This window comes from Chelmon rostratus, chromosome 16 (assembly GCF_017976325.1).
Source record: "Chelmon rostratus isolate fCheRos1 chromosome 16, fCheRos1.pri, whole genome shotgun sequence".
In the NCBI taxonomy this organism is placed as follows: Eukaryota; Metazoa; Chordata; class Actinopteri; order Chaetodontiformes; family Chaetodontidae; genus Chelmon; species Chelmon rostratus.
In genome coordinates, this window is record NC_055673.1 from 9,229,718 (window position 1) to 9,249,239 (window position 19,522).

Here is a 19,522-nt window from a genome sequence, read left to right on the forward strand (position 1 = left end):
CTGTAACAAGTTAGGCCTGCACCCCCCCTGTAACAACACAAGTAACATCCAGCGACGGTCCTTTAATCGGCATGAGCGTGTTTTGCCTGATCTGCTTGTTTTTTTCTCCTCTCTGCTCTTTCCTCACAGATGCTCCGTAAAATTTTTCTGCCACCCCCCCTCCTCTCAAATAAATCTGATATAAAAAATAAACAAATCTCCCTCCAGCCTCGCTGAGTGAGGAGTGTGTGATAGATGAATTTAGGCTTCCTTCAGCAGACCGGGGGGGGATTGGCAGTCTGGTTGCTTGTCCTCTCCCTCTCCCTGTGTGTGTGTGTCTGTACTCCTTTGACGTCGTAAGCCGGTGTCTCCCTCCCTGTCCATCTCAGCTCCATCCCTCCCCCTCCTCCCCTGGGCTGTACGAGCCGTGATGTCTGCCGCCAGGGACCGTCGCGAAACTGCCAGCCCGCCGTGCGCGTGATGGCAAGAGGAGGAGGAGGGAGAAATGAGATGATAATACATAAAATACAGTAATGGCTGCAAAGTGTGAATGAACCTGTGTAGATTACAGCTTGATACTGATTTGCCTGTTTGTGTGTATTTTTTTCCTATCAGACTGGGAGCTGGGATCTTTTGATGCCCTAATATCCGACATAAATTCTTCTCGCAGGGTCATTAATTTTTATATTGTCTTGTTTTCCCTACACCCTGATTCATGACTGTCATATGTGCTATGGTTCTAAACAATCGTAGCACCCATTTGTGGAATTTCATGCTTAGAATTAGACCTGCAACTAACCATTGCATTTTCACATTGGATTAAATCATGTTGGAAAATTGGCAAGTTTATGCATGCATATTGTTTGTTTTGTTTAACCCGTGTCTCAAAACCCAAATATATTGTATCTAATATCATAGGAGATTATACAAATTTTCGCATTTCAATAGCCGGAACCAGTGATTTGACATTTTCACTTAAAAAAAAAAGGCTCATCAACGATTAGCAGCTATAGTTGTAGATTGATTTTGTGTAAATCTACTAAATGATTAAACAAGTAATCACTTCATATTGTCAGACTTGGGGATTGCACTCTATTTTTTTGTCTTTTCGTGCCCCAGTTCACAAGATAAATGGTCTTGTGGGGGATAGCAACAGATAGTATTTTCAGGATAGCTGAAAATACAAAGGCAGCAGAGAGATGGGGATTTATTCAGTGATAATTTAGGATATTTCATATTGGAGTCAGGTGTACTCTTTGGAGAGGAACAAACACAACAGCAGGGACTTCACTCAGTTTGATGGAATTTACATGCTCTCCATCAAGTGTATGTTTTTGCAACTTTAAACATCTTAAACTGAAACAAAATCTCATTAAATGTTGCTGATTAGTTCCCTTTCCCCCAGTTCTTACATTATTTTCACATTCATCCAATATGTAAAGTTGTGAGCATTTAACGCCACTTAGTCGTCCAGAATAGTGATATGCTGCCACGACAGTCCTGAGCGAGGGCTATAAATGAACATCTATCCATCCTTATCCTATCTATGCCCACTTATCCTGTGCAGGGTTACAAGGGTCAGCTCATCAGTCTGTCCACATGATGTATGCTTTCTATTGCCAGACAAGCAAAAATTAAATTAAAGCCATTAAAGCCAACTTGTTTCTATGTGACATCTTATTTTAAGTCTAGAAAGTTCAGTGACTAGTTTTATATGGCTATCACCTGCTAAAACACACATACAAGATTCAAGATTTCTTTATTGTCATTGAGCATGACATGTCAATGAAATTTGCATTGCAACCCCCATGTTAGAAACAAGATAATAAGAAAGATAAGAAAGATTCTAAAATAAAAGTAAGATACTAGAATAAAATAAACCAACATGCAATAAAATATTCGTAAATGCAATTAAAAATATGCCAGAAATGAAAAAATACTAAGACAATAAAAATATACTAAACAATAAACAACAAAATATACCAGTGAAATGTGCCAACAGAATAAATATACCAGTGAAATGAACCGACAGCAGCTGAAATACACTAAAATGTATATAAACAGTAAACAATAAAATAAAATCCGCACTAAAATCAGGCTGAAAGGCAGCTTGGATGAGGCCATACGACATGTTAGATGATGTTAAGCAATCAAATGGTTACGAAGCCTAGTTCTCCAAAATACTGTATTAATATTCTTTAGAACATAGAAAAAGGAGGGCAGGAGGCGTTTGCTCTGAGGGCTTTATATATTTTTTTCGTTTTTCATGTGGACGGTTAAAAAGCAGACGGTCCCTGACATCAAGCGACGCAAATCCGCCTTTTGTTCTCGCCGTGGAGCTGGCCGCGGTGCTGAAATGGGTCCACTCAACTCGTGACACATTTTCATGGCCACAATATTCCCTCTCTGAGTGGAAAAAGACAATATCCCAATAAGAGTGCTCGTAAATGCAGGGACCGTGATTTCGCAGGACACACACAACACGCCCTCTCTGAAATCTCGACAGCATGTAAACAATGAGCCCACATGACAGCAGGCTGCACACACCCGACCTGCGCACACTTCAAAGCAGTCACGATGTGGACCTGCGCGCCTTCGGCAGCCACACCATCATTATAGTGTTTATTATTTTTTTTATACAAACGCAGGGAGCCTCTGGGCGCAGATCTCTCTGCCGTTAATTCCTTTATTTCCAGCAGTAGGAGTATCTCCTCGGCTGGTCTCTAACGTTAAGACCGCCATCTGCCATCAGCCGCTAAATCCGCCCTTCAACCTCAATATAAGCCCGCAGCGCAGGCGAAGCGAGCGCTCAGTTCCTCTTCCTTTGAAATTACCGATACGCACAAGTGCGCTTCGGAAGCGTGATTTGTGTCGCTTTCACAATGGATGACATTTTTTTTATGACTATTATCATTTCAGACTGTAACCAACGACGACATCTGGTGACGAGCCGCAAAACACAGAAGGTGCCAGCGGTGGTGTTCATGTTGCTGCTGTGCTTCCAGTAAATGACTTTGCAAAAGATATGTGGGGACTAAAACGTGCTTTAAACAGTAGTGGAGCGAGTATACAGGTGCTTTGCTTAAGTATTAGTAATAATGAAACCATGCAAAAATACTCCATCACAACTGAGAAGCATTGGTACAAAATGTATTCAAAAGTTAAAAAAAAAAAAAAAAATGTATAATTTCATGGTGTTATATTAGAGTTCATTATTGGATTATTATGACTGATGGATTCATGTTCTGACTGAGGTGCAGTCACAAACTGAGGGGAACTTCAGTCTGTAACTCTGCATTTCTGCCTTTAATTGAGTCCCAAAAACCTTATTTTATCTTAAAAACAAAATGAAAAAATCTGTTAGTGCAGCAAGAGTCTTTTAACCTCTGTCTGGAAGCAAGAAAGCACAAGTAGAAGTTGACACCTCAAACAGACTGATTTACATTTTTAAAAAATTGCTGGAATATTTACTGCACTGATAGATTTTGTTTCACCTTTAAAAAAACAAGGTGTTCAGACTGAGCTGCAGACTAAGTGACTTCAAAATGAATGCATCATAACTTAGTGTTTGAGTAAAAAGTGCAATATTTCACCTCAGAAATAATGTGGAGCAGAGTTAGTAAAATTTTAAAGTGCAAGTACCTAAGTGCTTGAGTGCATGCATATACTGGATTCAAATTCAAATTAAAAGGCAGAAATGTTTCTTGGAACAGTTAAATACTAAAACCCAGCCTGATCTGTAACTCAGACAGAGGCCATCAACGCTTTGTCTTCTACGTTGAAATCAATGCATCTCCAAATGTAATAACTTTGATTTTTCAACCTAAACTGAAGGATTACTGTTCCTTTATGGGTTGAGAAAATCCTCCTAACTCTAGACAAAAGCTAAATTCCATTGGATTATGTGGCAAAGAGCACTGTCACAAAGTTTTCTTGGCTATGAAAAGCTAATATTTTGAGGGTAACAGCTGAATCGCCTGACCATCTCTAAGACAATAACAGACAACACAATATTGTTTTATTTTGATATGAAATATAATTCTTTATTTCACAAAACAGACTTTTTTTTTACATATTGGACATGTACACCTGGGTTTAATGAAAGCAACATGAGGTAACTGTATGTATAAGGGAGACATAAAGACAAATATAAAGGATTTAAAACATAAATCATCCTGGCTGTACTTACAGACACATTCGGGCCTCTCTGTCTATACTTCCTGCTCTCCTGTGATGCTTCCCGAACAACTAAACATACACACACACACACAAGAAAAGAGAAAAACAATTTCATCATTTATATTTCCTCCCACCCTGTATTGATTGTTTTGATTTCCTGTTGGTGCCGCTCAGTATCTGGCGTATTAAGCTGGAGGCTTACTCGGCTGCCGTGGTGCACAGCATTCACGTCAGACCATCAAGAGCCATCACTGGGAGCGGTGCAGGATTCAAAGAGGAGAGCCACCACGGCGTCAACCCCCACCGCCGCCTTCCATCAGTTAACACGTGGAAAAGGTTCCCATCACATCAGACACATCAAAGTGTGGCTCCGGATCCCTGAGGAGGAAAACAGGAGGAGGGAGGCGATGAAACAGGAAATAGGTTAAAATGCAAGGGAAAGAAGACTTATGCAACATTCAAGGAAGTAAACACAATTTCTCACTCAGGATAGATTCATAAACAAAACTATTAATTATTATGGCGCAATAAACAACATCAACATCTGAAGGTAGACAAATCTTTCACCGTGTGTTGGGAAGCCTTCCTGCATGCACTGGGTGAAGCGATATTCATTCAGAATTCTCTTTTCATGTGTCCCTGCACTGTTAGTGCTGTTGCATTGTTCTACATTGTGCTCCATGATGCTTTCACACTTTCACCTCTTCTACACAGCTGCATATTACCAGTCAATGTGGTCAGACTACCAGTGATGGTAGTGCACAGCTTTTACAGTTATCATCACAAGCCTGTTAAATGAAGCCTTCTCATACAAAGCAGCTTAAATAGCATTAACAACTTGAGCAAGGGGAGAAACTTCTGAGCTTGATTATTTAATGCATTTTAGTGTTCAAATGACAAATTCTGATTATCATATTTTTTTTTTTTTAGTTGTTTTTGCTCACAGTATCAACATTTGTTTTGGATCTTTTTTTTTAGCAAACTTTTATTTTTCTTCATTTTCAACATTTTAATAGCGATTATTAGACTTTTTCATAATAAACCTCAGAAAGCTTGAAAATGCCTTCATGATTGATCCCACTGTCAATAAGCCTGCACTTTTGCAGGTTTGGCCTTATGGTTCTTGACAGGTGTGGGATTGGAGAAGGGAAGGGGGCACTGAGTATACAGAGGGCCCACAAAGCTACTAGAATAAATAGACATGGATGCCAGGGTGCAGAGTTTTGTGCTACGCCTCTGCTTACAGACATGTTGCCATGACAACAGCTACAGATTAACTTTAAACTCTTCTTTTCTGTCTTTGAAGAAGAAAAAACATCCAGACTAATGTCAAATCGTCAACATTGTAATCTGGATAACTCCGTCATCCAGCCCTAAGATCGCTGAACGACTTAATTATTTCAGTGACGTTTATTAATCGGCCTGATCACCGCTCCCTGCCTCTGTCATAATAAAGTCTACATAATTCAAGTCATTACGTCGAAGAAATAGTGCTGAATTATCTCTCAGCTTCAGTTTTTCTGTTCATTGTTTCATCCAACACTGGATTTTGCAAAGTTGCATGAACGCTGCCTGGTTCAAATCTTCACTAATTTCTCTAAACAAAGGCTGTAATGATCTTGATTAAGGCCTAATCAGGATTAATCAGTTGCATTTTTGCTTAAGTGAATATGAATATAAAACATAAAATCCAACTTAAAGTTCATTATTAGTTTATTCACTGACGAAATTCTGAGTAATTAAAGTTTGGAAGTGTAAGATTCACTTGGCACAACTAGGTTTAATCTGATGGTTTAATTAATTGGACAATCTAAGAAGAAAAGTCTTTTTAAAATTTTACGCTTAAAATCCAACAAGGTACGACTTTATTTTACAAACTAGGACTTTTATACTTGTTTTGTAATTACCTAATTAATCTTACAGACTGCCACTTTGTTTTGCAAACTTGATTCCACACTGAAACCCTGTGTGGAGCCAGTTTGGAACAGATTAAGTGTCCCTCACATCCCCCTCTTCCATTAAAGAGGCAGGAATATTGGAGGAGTCAGAGAGCCTTCTACTGTGCCACGGGGGAAACAAACATCTGTTTTCCAGAGGGAAGCAATGAACCCTCAACTGAAAATGTGTTCATCACACCAGCAGCACAGAAGAAAAAAGTGACATGGACATGGGGAAGGATTTTAAATTGGATATCTGGATCTTTAATGCTCAATGTTTGCACAGGCAATCAAGCCTCATGTAGGAAAGTGATTTGGTAGATTTTTAGAAGTTATAACAGACTCCACTGAAAATACAGTCAATATGAAACTTGTCTGTTTTCTACAACTGACTACACTGAGTAATCATACATGTGGTTGAGATTTTAGCAAACCGATTAAACTGAAAACTGACATCAAACAACTGGAACGTCCACACAGGTTGAAGCGTGCAACCTCGGTGTGGACGTTCCTTTATCAAGTGTACTTCTTGTCTCATGTCTATTGATTGAATGCCTATCTATCTGGAGCATACTCAATTTCCTTTTATACTTTACTTTTCTTTAAAAATGGCTGCATCTTAGTTGTAGGAACAGAAAGTACCTACATGGTACAAAAACATAATGCGGTTTATTTAGTGACTATTTAAATACAGTAAATGTGGAGGAGATCGGCCTATTTCTGCTTTGAGTGCAACATTACTTTTACCTCTCTGAAATTATGCAGCATGGCAACAGAAACCTATTTTAGTCACTTTAGTGGATCAAACCCGTACCTAAGACTTTTTACAAAAATATCTGTATTAAAATATAATATAAAACAGTGGTGAAATACTGACCTCGAATTGCAAAGCATAATCGTACAAAATGCATTAAACTGTGAGTGATGCAACCTGTATTTGCTTATATGGACTTCACAGACACAGTAGGTGTGCCATTTTTTCTGGTGATGGACAGAAAGATAATTTAGTTGAGGCATGTGCAGATGATGGTTAAAAGTTTAAGGCAGTGGGTGCAACAGTCCAAGGATCAGAGGAAAGAAATAAAACAACAGAGTGTTTCAAACTCAGATTTTTATTAGTCAGTACAAGTAAAACGAAACTGAAGTCGAGTATCTTCATCCCCTCCAAAAATGCACTTCTTCTGCGTCGGTGTTGGAGGCTGAAAAAGTTAACTTTCACACGTGTTTCTCTCTTTGAATAGATTTGTGCCGCTGTCCTTCAACGACCTCAACGAGACGTAAAACTATCGCCGAAGGGATCTTACGCAGTGAAAAAAAGCATCGCTTCACAAATATAGCATTCGGAGTTGAAAAAAAAATCAATGAAAAATCATTTCCCCCAAATATGCAAACGTGTATGGTGGAAGGAACATAAATTTTATAACACACACTCTGTTTTTCATACCCAAAGTGAAATCTCGATTGGTGTTTGACCAAAAGTTGCTCCGATGCTGCTGATATGGAGGAGAAGCAGTCAAAACTGCTCACTGAAAAACTAAAGAATAGCAGAAACATTGCATCGACTACATTCTTTTGTTACTCTCTTAGCAAAAAAATAGCTATCTCCAGATTCAACTTCTGTGACTAATTGACTTGACACTTGACCACATGCACACACGCATACCATGCACACACTCTGACCTATATCGAACTGATGCTAAATTACATATTTAATGCAATGCTTCAAACTGGAGCAAATAACACAAAAAGTGAATTATATATATCCACCTCTTATTTTCTTTAATCTTCTGTCTTCCCTCTTCAGTTCAGCAGCCCTCTCAGAGCCTCCGCCTTCTCTTATATCTCCTGGTGTTGTCTGTTGTTCTCCTCAGCCTTCTACACATCCTTCACTCTTCGCCGTTTCCATTTTTCTTCTTGTAGCTGCGGAATGATTTCTTCTGCAGAATAACTTTGTGTCCTGATGCCCCCCCTCACTATCTGCACTTTTATCCACACACATTTTCAGATTCTCATGGCAGGGTGTGGAGCTAAACACTCAGTGACTGGCAAGTCCTGCCCAGCGTTCATGGCATCCACAGTGATTTAAAGAGCCCAAAGTCAGTACCGTGGGGGTAGAAAAGGTCTTTTCGGGACGAACATTGGACCAGCATTTCCCCCTCCTCTTGGACCAGGACGCTTGCCTCTCAACCTTGGATCGGGGCCATGGAAACGAGGAAATGGTGCACGTGGGGGTCCTCTGGGGTGTGGGTGGTGTGCTGGGTGGGGAGGCCGATGTGGAGGCCGCAGACCGGGATGACGGATTTCAAGATGAGGTGGTGGTCTCCTTGGAGTGTAGTGCGGAGGATGAGGCCCGTGCCATTGGTGGTCATGGGCAAAGTAAGGGTCCTCTGAGGGTGAGAGAGGGGGGGTGAGGCGCCCCCGAACTCTGGGATATTGGTGAGGGGGGCTGCCTGGCCTGTAATATGGATCATCTTGGTGGTGGAAAGAGTCATCTTGAAAGAAAAGGGCATCTCGATGGTGGAGCTCATCATGGTAACGCTCTGGGTCCTCATGGTAGCGCAGGTCATCAGGGTGAGGGCGTAAATTGTCAGGGTGAGGAGGATGAGGTCGGTCAAGGTCATACAGCGGATCATCTGGATGAAATATGGATTTGTGCTGATGGTCGTGGACCACCATTCCACTGATGACACTGTCGACTCTGGCCCCAATCACCTCCCTTGAGTCTGCACGATGCGGCAGCTGATGATGTTCTTGGGGAGTCATCACACCGCCGGTCATGGATGGAGGGCCGTCAAAGCCATGAGGAGGGGGAGGCAATTTTGGAACAGGGGGGAGGGCGCTTCTGAGGTAACCAGGGGATGCAGCGGCACCCTGCTGGGAGGCCAACTCTTGAGGTTGCTGAGTTTGCTCTGCTTGGTATGGATAAAGTACTGACGTCCTGTTATCTCCCAAACCTCTGGGCACTGTCACATTGTAGCCACTGGGCTGCTGAGAGTTGCCCTCTGGGTAAATGTCCCCATACCAACCCCTTTCAGTCACCCCCTGAAAGCCTTCAACTGTCTGTGTGCTACTGGCACTGCCTGGGGCTCTTTCCCCAGGCACTGGCCCTCCTGTTTGTGCGGAAATCTGGTGGTAATGTGCGACAGGTGCAGTGATCCCATGCTCTGGCATCTCATGTTTGCCATATGGGTACGGCTGGTAGACCTGCCCATTCTGAGCTACACCTGGCTGCAAGTGAGCTTGCTGTTGGGGATTGTTGGGGTTCTGCTGACTGCTGTTCTGGTATACAATAGGAGCAGTTTTAAAAGTTTCTCCAATAGATGGCTGATTTGTGCCGGCAGTGAACGGGGCCACCACGTGCTTGTCCATGATCTCATCTTGAGTTGGGGTGCCTCCGCCCTCGTCCCGCACTGGAGTCCCATCCTGGGTGTCTGCCCCAGGTACTGGGCTGAGAGTATCCCCTCCCTGCACTGGGTGCGTAGAAAAGCCCAGGTCAAATGCACTGAAAGCAGAGTTCCCCTGCAGGAAGTTGTGTATTTTAGACTCTAAACTTTTAGACGACACGGACGGTTCGGGCTCTGTAGTCAAATCCATGTCTCTATGGAGAGCCTGGACCAGGGCAGAGGCTGGGTTGGAGGTCTGAGGGGGGGCTTGGGAGCTTGTGTTCTGCCTTACAGTGGAGCAGGGCGAAGAAGGCGCAGGTGCAACAGAGGAGAGAGACAGGCTCTGAGAGGGCACTGCTGACGCAGATGTGGTTGAAGGACAGGGAGGAATCTTGCCTGTACTGGAGGAATCTGAGGAGACATTTGCTGCTGGGCTGCTCAGAAGAGAAGTGACGCCTAAATGAGGAAAGGGAGAACACAGAAAGGCGTTTTCAGCAATCTTGCTGCTATAATGTATGAGATAAAAAAGATACATGATACAAGAACTCCTTATTCTCACCATCAAGGCTGCCTTGGCCCTGGACTTTGGAGAGAGCACCGAGGAGGTCTGCAGGACTCACGTCCACCTTGGAAAGAAAGCTTACGAGTGAACTGGCATCCTGAGAGGCCACAGAAGCAGCAGGTGTGGTTTTAAATGAGGAGCGTGAAGGGGCAGCAGCACTCTCCACTACTGGTCCTGAGAGACAGAGAGGGACACTCACTTTCATTGTAAATCACTATAACTTATCATCGAGAAGTGTCTTAATAGTGAATTCTGGGACATTTACAACCAAGCAAAAACACGTTTTTTAAGATGGACAACAGAGGTAAAGGTGAGGTATTGCATCACCAGTTTTTATGTTGTTAGAATAGCCACCAGCACTCACCTGTGTTCTTCATGACTGAGCTTAAACTGTTGAGGATGGAGCCAATTTTACTCAGATCAACACTTTCCACAGCTGCTGCGGGGGCTGCTACAGGGGGCGTGACTGAACGCTCCGTTTTTGCAGGGACTGCAGAGGACACCGCTGGGTGGGCAGGGCGCTCGATCTGCTCCTCAACTGAGCAGAAAAATACGACAGTGAGAGAGAGTTGAGATGCTATCGGATCTGCCGTCTATGTAATAAAACAAGACGACCAGTGTTTCATATTTGTAATTAGGCAACACAATTCATTTTGTCATAGTTTTCCTACAAGTGCAGATGATTTATAGCACCAGAGAAATCACTGCCAATAAAAATAATGGAGGGGAATATGCTGCCAAAAACATTTTAACACAGTCTCACTGGCTTTCGGTGAAAAACAAAATCATAATACACAAGTCATCCATCTAAGAAAATGAAGCTAGAAAAAAGGCAGCTTTTATAAGCAGCCTTTATAAAGCAAGTTAAAATACAAAGCTGCAAAACTACTACCACTACACAATGCTAAGGGTATAATGACAAACTATCTAACAATGGCTATAAGATATTGTGCTTGAGGTTCAAGTTAATTAGGGCTGCAACTAATGATTATTTCATTGTCAATTAATGTGATTGAAGTTGATTCTATTCCCAATTAATTCTCAAAAAGTCACATAACAATCAAAAAAATGATCAGTGTATAGCCGCACATACAGCAGAGTACAGCATCGAAAGCAAAATAACTTTTCTCTCAGTAAATCACACACAAGAAACAGCATAAAACCATCTTTACATATGGCTAATTAACAAATTTAAGTACATGAACACACCGATCATACGTTAAACCATTAGAGTTGAGTGTGATAGTTAACACAGATGATATAAGATAAGCAGCAGGTGTCGTAGCCAATAAAAGAATTAACTGGACATAAAAAAACAGTAAAACGGCAGATCCTATATGTGGCTGCCTGTAGCTGTAAAAAATGTGTCTCATTATAGTTAGAGAAGGCTCTACGGGTGGGGAAGTGTTCCAGTGAAACTGGCTGGAACACAGATTGGAAGAAGTGCTTGGATGGTCTTTGTTGACATATGAAAGCTGTGATAAGAGTTTTGTGTGATTTTCTGCATGAGTCAGTGACTTCACTTGCCTAATTTTGGTGGTGCTTCTCATTTACATGATTTCAACACATTTTCTGCATAACGCTGCCACAGAAAATAATCAAACAGCCTTTATAAATACAGCATTTAAAAAGCCCTCGCTGTGCTATCAGTCATTAAGCGAGCCCACTCATTACCTATAATGCCACCGCTGTCCATTTCTTCTTCAGAGAGCTCCATGTCTTCCACTTCGCGATTGTCATTCTCCCCGAGTGGCTCTGTGGGCTTGGGGGATCCTCCTGGTGAGGACAGAGGGCTCGGGGCTGGTGCCTCTGCCTCGTCATCCATTGCAGAGCCATCAAGATCTGGATCGGGGTTGGCCAATTCCAGGCCGTGAAAAGGGGACTCTGAGCCCGTTGGAGACGGTGCATCTGCAGAGGGTGAGGGGATGGGTGACTCGTCCAGGTCTGGCAAGGTGGCCTTCAGGGCGTCCAGCTTACGCTTCAGGTGGGACACCCGGTTAGCGAACGTCTGGTAGGCCTTGAAAGGAGAGGTGACGGATTATCAGTACGTGAGAAGTAAAACAAAAACAAAGCAACGGCTTTTATAGACAGCAATCTATATCTATTGTATGCCTAGTATTTTCAAGATTGAACATGTGCCCTCAATCCCTCAGGTTTGCTCATACGGCAATAAAACAGTAAAAATTATTTTGAACACGCAGGTCAACATGGATCATTTTCATTTTGTTCTTCATATATACACAAATAAGAGCCTGGACAAGATGACTCCAGGTCAGGCTGACAATCAATGCTGGCGTAACTGTACTAAAATCAATGTTGTGAAGCGAAGGTTGTGATGAAGTGATCCTGTATTCATTTTGGGTCTGTAACAAGAGCTACAAATAATTTAAGCTTATTACGATTGGGAATTTGAATGTAAACAATACAACACATATCTGACTAAATAATACATCTGTCACTCACATTAGCAACAATCTTGACCTCATTGTACTGCATCTCGTAGAAGATATCTGCATTGCTGAGGGCCTCCATAAGAGGAGGCCCTGTTTTGGATTGTTTGTCAAGGAACTTGACAAACTCCTGTAGTTGCGCACTTCCTTCCTCAAAGTCCTTGGAAAACTTCTTTCCTCCTGCCTTATCTGTAAGAATCAGGCATGTAAGGATGATTTTTGAGGTAAGAAAGAGAAAAAACACTTGAAAGCTTCAGGTAGGTGTGTGTTGTAATAGGATAGGCAGTACAAGAGTAGAAAGGAACTAAAACAGGCACCTTTGAGCTTCTTGAGGGCCTCAGAATTGCAGATGTCGACCCTCATAGCTGTCAGCTGTTTCTCTCTGAGGTCAATCTCTTCCACAGATCTCCTGTACTTGCACAGTTTATCTAATAGTGCCTGGGGCTAAAGCAGAGGAAGCAGTTAGCCACAATGTCAGACAAACACAACATTTGAGTAAAGGAGAAAAGAGGATAACTACGACAATAATTGATTTTATTAGCTTGCTTTGTAAAATATGTTGCAAGTTAGTTTGGGTTTAGTTTATCTTACAAGTTCAATGTCCTGCTTACCACAAACTCAGCGACAACCTTGGACCTCAGATCTGCTTTAGACTCAACTGGAGCTGGAAAATAACAATAAAAATGAGCGATCACACCCAAGCAATGTACTGAGCATTTGGATAACGAAACACAACTAAATAAAAACGTCATGTTAAAAACAGGGTTACATAAGAGAACAACAACACACTGTGATAAATAAAATCATTATGGATGCCAAGTCTGGATTATGAAATAATGAAAATGTCTAAATAAAATAAGACTAAGAACAAACACACTTACTTTTTTGCTCCACAGGTGTCTCAGGTGGGGACTCCTCTTTGGCTAAGCTACTCCTAAGCTCAGCAATGAGTGTTCCTGAATACACACCCCTGTCCTCCCAGATGGACAGTATCCTCTCCACCGGTTTAATTACCTTAGGGTCACCGTCAGAGCTGGAGAAAGGAGTGGGAAGGACAGAATAAGGACGAGCCAAGAGATTTATGGTTTTTTTTTGTTATGACATTTGGTTAATTTAAGTGTGAGGAATTAATAAAACAAAAGCTACGGCAGAGGAGACAGACAAAGGATGAGGTTAAAAGGAAGGAGAGGAAAGACAGGTACATTTCGCTATGTAACTACTTACTTGACCAACACGAAGGCTTCAGGAAGCACCTCAGCGAACGCCGTACGGTAAACAATGGCATTTTTCCTTTTACAGTTCTGAATGACATCGTTGGCCAGGTAAAAAAGGTTCAGCCTGTGTGAGGCATTAGCTGTGTGATGAAAGAGAGGCAGTAACGTTAGAGACAGTAATATTCTGCTGAGGTAGGAGTTCAATCCAAATAACATGAAAGAGGCTCATGTCTTTGGACAGTTTTCAAACATTTGTAGACAACAATGGTAAGTAATAAGCAATCACGTACTGCACTGTAAAAAGCATCCATCACCTATTACCAGGACCTAAACACATCACTTATTAGTCTGACCAGCAGCCAAACACAAAAACATATTAATTTTGTAATGATGGTAAATGGGAAATGCAAAGAAAGCTTCATATTTGTTAAGCTGTATATCTAAAATGTTTGGTATTTTTACTTAATCAATTGCAATAACAACTACTCAATCGCTCTGAATAACTTAAAGACAGATAAATAGAGGGCAATAATCATTCATGAACTAATCAGAATTATTTATTAGAGATCCGAATTGATCAAAAAACCAAGTGAAAGTACATAATGTAAGAGAGCGTGTAGTCAATGGATATATGACACTTAATCAACCTCAGGCTATGCAACATAACATTACACCATCATCACAAGGCTTGTTGCTATTTCACTTTTTATTATTACAACAGAGAGCTTTAAAGAGAGAGAGTGCAATAACAGCTTATTGAGTTTCACACACAGGACTGAGTATAATTTTAAATTAACACAGGTCTTTTTTTACTTTACACACTTTCCCACAAAACCTTTTCTTTAATTCCCCAAAACAACCAAACTTTTCAACTGCATAATGAAATTATCTCATCAGAGTATATGTGAAAAAAACAGACAAATGCAAAGTAACTACATTAACAGATCCAGTTTGGACAATTCATGTCCTGCAATGCAAAAAAAAAAATCAGGAAACTGATCATTACCTAGCTAAAATTGAACGCATTTTTATCAGGTTGCAAAGCATTTTAAAAAATAACTGCGATCAAAGGGTGAAGCAAATCTTCAAAATCAACTGGTTTCAACGACCAATAAATCTACTAACAAAGTTTCCATAGCAACCCTAATTCCAAAAGAGGTGGGACGCTTTGTAAACCAAATTGTTTTTGACATTTACTCAATTGAAAACAGCACAAAGACAATCTATTTAATGTTTTACCTCATCAACTTCATTTTTTTTCTGTAAATATATGCTTATTCTGAATCTGATCCGGCAACACGTTTCAAACAGGAGCTACAAAAGACTGAGAAAATTGTGGAATTCTCCAAAAACACCTGTTTGGATCATTCCTCAGGTAAACAGGTTCATTGGTAACAGGTGATAGTGTCATGATTGGGTATGAAAGGAGCATCCTGGAAAGGCTCAGTCAGTCACAAGCAAGGGTGGAGCGAGGTTCACCACTTTGCGAAGGCATGATTGTATAAAGGATATTAGTACATGGGCTCAGGAACACTTTGTGAAACTGTTGTCGGTAAACACAGATCATTTGCAAATGATTACAATCAGGGTTGCACTTGCTTAAACCCCGCAAGTGATAGAAAGAAAGCCACATTTCTTACCCAAAGCACAAAGTTCAGGAGTTAGATATTGACTAGTACTTGACTACAACTAATGGTGATGGGTTTAACTACTACTGGGTCAACCATAAAATCTCTAGGCATTCATGGACTCATGTATTTAGTATCAACCAAAACATCTACACCAGAAAAAGATTTATTTTCAAGTTACTGCAAAGTAAACTGCCAGTTACATTTTTGTATTACATTGCCATTTGATAGATCAAATGTGTGATCTATCCAGCAGAGCAAAATCTGACTAAATTGTAATCCACATAAAGTCTCAGTCGAACTGCATTTGAGCTGACTGAAACCCATTTTACAACCCACTACTTTAAACACAAACAGCAAGCTGTGACAAAGACAGACACTAGTGAGCCAAGGCCACCTCTGAGTTTTGACAAACTTCTCCACTTTCATGGAGTTTTAGAGTAAAGCCAAAGTCTTGCAGCCAACCATGGCACCAAGCTTCACCATTAAATTGCATTTCTCCTGCTGCAGTGGATGTGAAAATCACCATCAAAACAGCAACACAAAACCAACACCCAAAAAAGACAAATCTCCATTATTCAAAAACAAGGACCTCTTCAGGTTAGCATAATGGAATAGACAATAAACAAAATCGAATGTAATGCCTGTTATGTGTATTTTGACTGTTACTGATAGCAGCTATAGGTTACATTAAAAAAAAGAAGACTAGAACCATGAGCCGAAAGACTTTCCTGCGTTGATCCATCTATATAAACATTCCATGAAATGGCAGATATGAAATGCAAAAGCAAATAAAATAATGCTAACCTGCTAAATAGCACTTTCTTCATCATTTATAGCTTTATAACCATTTTATAACTATTATATAATATTCAAAATGTATTTATCACAAGTCACATAATCATTAAAATATTGAACAATGTCATCACACATCACAGATTCTCCTCAGATCATGCTGGCCTTGAAAAAAAATGTTAAAGCTAACGGTCATCACCAAAAGATTATTAAACCCTATTAAAGTTAGGGTGGGTGAGGTTTTTTAGAAGATTCTGTTAAAGCTACAGTGAGCTAGTTCTCAAAATTTCTCAATACTAACGTGCTAGCCTGATAGCTGTGGATATTAACAATAACCATGTTTGTTTAGATTCAGTATGACAATATTAGCTGTCTTCTTACATGTGAATGAGGCACGAGGTGGTTGGATACAGATAGCAACGACAAGGATGCGCTGCTCTGCAGCACACAGGGGAGTGGCTTTGGAGGGGGGTGTGACGATAGGCGTTGTATTCTTTCAAAATCTGGCATATGCTTGCTTCTTTCTCCAAAGCTGATTTTATGTTTTACATTCTACGGGTGCAATTAAAGATTGTGTTTATTATCAACTCATCTGCCCAATGGCTTTTTAATTGTTTGGTCTAAAAATATAAAAAAAATAATTAAAAATTGTCATTTGTCCAAGCAACCCAAGGATATTTCATTAACAGCACACAAAACAGAGAAAAGCAGCATTGCCTCATATTTTGAGCAGCAGGAAGCAATAAACATTCAGAATTTTTTAAAATAAATAATCTAACAATCAATCATCATCATTTTGTCAATCGACTTATCAATAAACTGACATATTGTTTTAGCCGGGCAGCATTAATATATTAATTTACGTATTCAGGTGTTAATATTACATGAATAAATGCATAATTCAAGCAGTTATAAGCACTTGGCTACCATGTGCAATTCATTTAATAAATCTAACAAATATATCCTTCATCATCTTCCTTTTGTTTTGACCTTGTTCGCTCTTGAAAAACGTTTTCAGAGAACTCTTTGACAATGATTACTCAAGCATCAAGGCTGGTACTAGACTTACAATGCTTGCTGCATACAGAAAACTCAGGTCTACAAGTCACATGTCAGCTCATGCAAGCTCAGCATGCTCATGAAATACTTTTTTTTTTATAGAAACGTTCTCAGTCTAAAACACAGCTGTTTAACCAAGGCCAACGGGAAGACAGCTTTTCACAAGACGACACCATGCTTCAAACCTCAGACTGAGAAGTACAACCTGTTATTGTTTAAACATTTACACGCTGATTACAGCGAGAGGACAGGCCTTGCTGTTGTGCTCAGCAAAATACCAATTCCAAACTTTACAATCAGTCACACTAAGAAACAGAACAAAGCTTAAATTACACAAAGCCAAAACTATGAACACAAGCAGAAACAAAGACTAGAATAGTTTCAAGACCTCAACTCAACAGAGGCAGCTCATGCGAATGCCATACAAGGTGCAAAGCTGGGAAAAGTGTTAACTGAATTTCCTCCTAGTGTTGAAGGCAGGGCTTGACCGTAATTGTTGCCAGCATGCCATTGGCAACCATTTAGTTAAACTGGCAAATAATTCCTTTGCCACCACTAGCAACCACCTTTTGACACATAAAAAATAGGAACAGCAAACGGAACAGCGTGAATTTCAAAATAAATCATGTCACAACACTGCATGTGTGCTGGTGCTTTTACTCAAACAAGCACCTTTTCTACAGACAATGGCAAAGCAAATTTAGCTGTTTGACTGTGGGTTGAGATGTTCACAAATGATTCAACTCATAAAAGACCAGATGAACCTGAACTAAAAAAAAAGGTAATTATTAAAAAGAGATTATTTCAGATACAGTAGTCTTAGAACAATACACGGAACAAAGTAACACCATCACCAGGTTAACCTGTTTGGGAGGTCCTGGGAGAGAAATTTGTTTCTGTCCCTTTTGTATCTAAGTTTCCATCAAGCACAGTGCAACCATCACACTACCGTTTTGACCTACTGCTTTGACGCATACTGCTATACTCTGCTAGGACTATATTCGAAAATGCACCACGTGAGCACAATATAATCCTCCACATGATAATGCCACAGGATAATGTGATAATGCAAATCTCTGTTGATACTGTCATTTAGTGGTGGAAGTTCCCAAACAGATTTTTAAGTAAGCCTAATCAAATTGCTAAAAAGCCATTGATTCACATTGAAACTGGGACTTTTTGGACGCTTTTGCTGGCTGGTGATCAATCCTTGATTAACACTTGACAACTGCAGTTCAAGACGCAAAATCAAACATCCCCCTTGACGAGGCATTTAAATAGCTTTGTTAAGTTTCAAATGTCGGGAAATGAGGTAGCACTAGTTTACATTAGCATTATAAAATATTACATGTCAAGCGAGAAGAACTACTTTTCAAGCAAGGCTCTTGTATAAACTTAACCGTGTTAGCTAGGTGCTGGCTGGCTAAATTACGAGGAGTCCACGTTTTTTATTTCACTATTTCCCAGTGCTCCAAACTAGGACAAATTTGACGGTTAGTAAGTCAAAAACAGCAAAAATATTCTCTCATATAGTTACTTTAAACAATAAAGGACTGCAATGCGTTGTGTCCAAACTAGATCACGCTTACAACTGAAGTAGCAACTGTCATCTTAACAGGTTACGTAGTGAAGCTACTTACATTTTCTTAAACACTTCATCCAGTGTCGTACAATCAGACTGTGGTACTTCTTGTTGTCAATGCACCACGTTGACAGTCCTTGGATTGAATCCATCGTGTTTGTGACGCTTTGAAACTTCTTGTCTAAACTAGACTCTAGAGAGCCGCCAGAAGCGGCCCCTGCTCCTGCTGCCATGTCCGGGGGAGCTCGCGCTACGCTTTACCTATAGATCCATTCCAAAAACCAAATGAGGTTAGCCGTGGCTAGCACTTAGCTTAGCATGCTAGCTTAACATAGCAAAGGCATCATCTTATTTAACAGCCCTTCAGTTGTCATTGTAATGTTCCAAACGCTTAAATGTTCGGTACGCTAATTCCAGTCACTTTCTGCGTTTAGAAATGTCCACCGTGAGCTTCTGAATCAGAGGTAATAGCTTATATCGTTTAACATTTTAGGCTTAAACTTAGCGCCTTGCGATATCCTGTATGTCTACGCATCCTGCTGTTTACTCGTTGCTGATGAAGGATACTTCCGCAAACACGACCTTTGTATGGCGCCACCCAGTGCCGCGGAAGCTCATATTTATCAGCGCCCCCTGCTGCGTGTTATGGGTAGCAGAGGAAACCTATTAATTGTATGGCATGTACAGTGGAAGTGAAACCGTGGTGGAAGAAGTATTCAGATAAATAAACAGCAAATACAACAATGTTAAGACA

General features: G+C 40.6%; 1 protein-coding gene across 2 annotated transcripts; it reads right to left on the reverse strand.

The window, feature by feature from the left end:
* Window positions 1–4,013: 4,013 nt before the first annotated feature.
* rprd2a (regulation of nuclear pre-mRNA domain containing 2a) lies at window positions 4,014–19,304 on the reverse strand. Of its 2 annotated transcripts, XR_006007548.1 has the most exons (12): window positions 18,827–19,304; window positions 13,715–13,844; window positions 13,372–13,523; window positions 13,102–13,154; window positions 12,808–12,934; window positions 12,504–12,679; window positions 11,715–12,057; window positions 10,405–10,578; window positions 10,038–10,214; window positions 7,863–9,934; window positions 4,361–4,536; window positions 4,014–4,227 (listed from the first exon to the last, which is right to left on the reverse strand). XR_006007548.1 is itself a non-coding variant. In XM_041956034.1 (10 exons), exons 1-10 carry the CDS (start codon window positions 18,999–19,001, stop codon window positions 8,193–8,195), a joined length of 3,249 nt encoding a protein of 1,082 aa, XP_041811968.1. In that variant the 5' UTR covers window positions 19,002–19,304; the 3' UTR covers window positions 6,621–8,192. The 2 variants fall into 2 exon arrangements, 1 of the variants encoding a protein (XP_041811968.1); XM_041956034.1 differs by lacking the exons at window positions 4,014–4,227; window positions 4,361–4,536 and having other exon boundaries at window positions 6,621–9,934.
* Window positions 19,305–19,522: the final 218 nt, after the last annotated feature.

Excerpts from the sequence above, each read along its gene's own strand:
- rprd2a (XM_041956034.1), bottom strand. The coding sequence starts at position 19,001 with ATGGCAGCAGGAGCAGGGGCCGCTTCTGGCGGCTCTCTAGAGTCTAGT. Across the intron at positions 12,680-12,807 it reads GGCCCTCAAGAAGCTCAAAG|ATAAGGCAGGAGGAAAGAAG; the intron begins GTGCCTGTTTTA and ends TGATTCTTACAG. Across the intron at positions 9,935-10,037 it reads GGGCCAAGGCAGCCTTGATG|GCGTCACTTCTCTTCTGAGC; the intron begins GTGAGAATAAGG and ends TTCCTCATTTAG.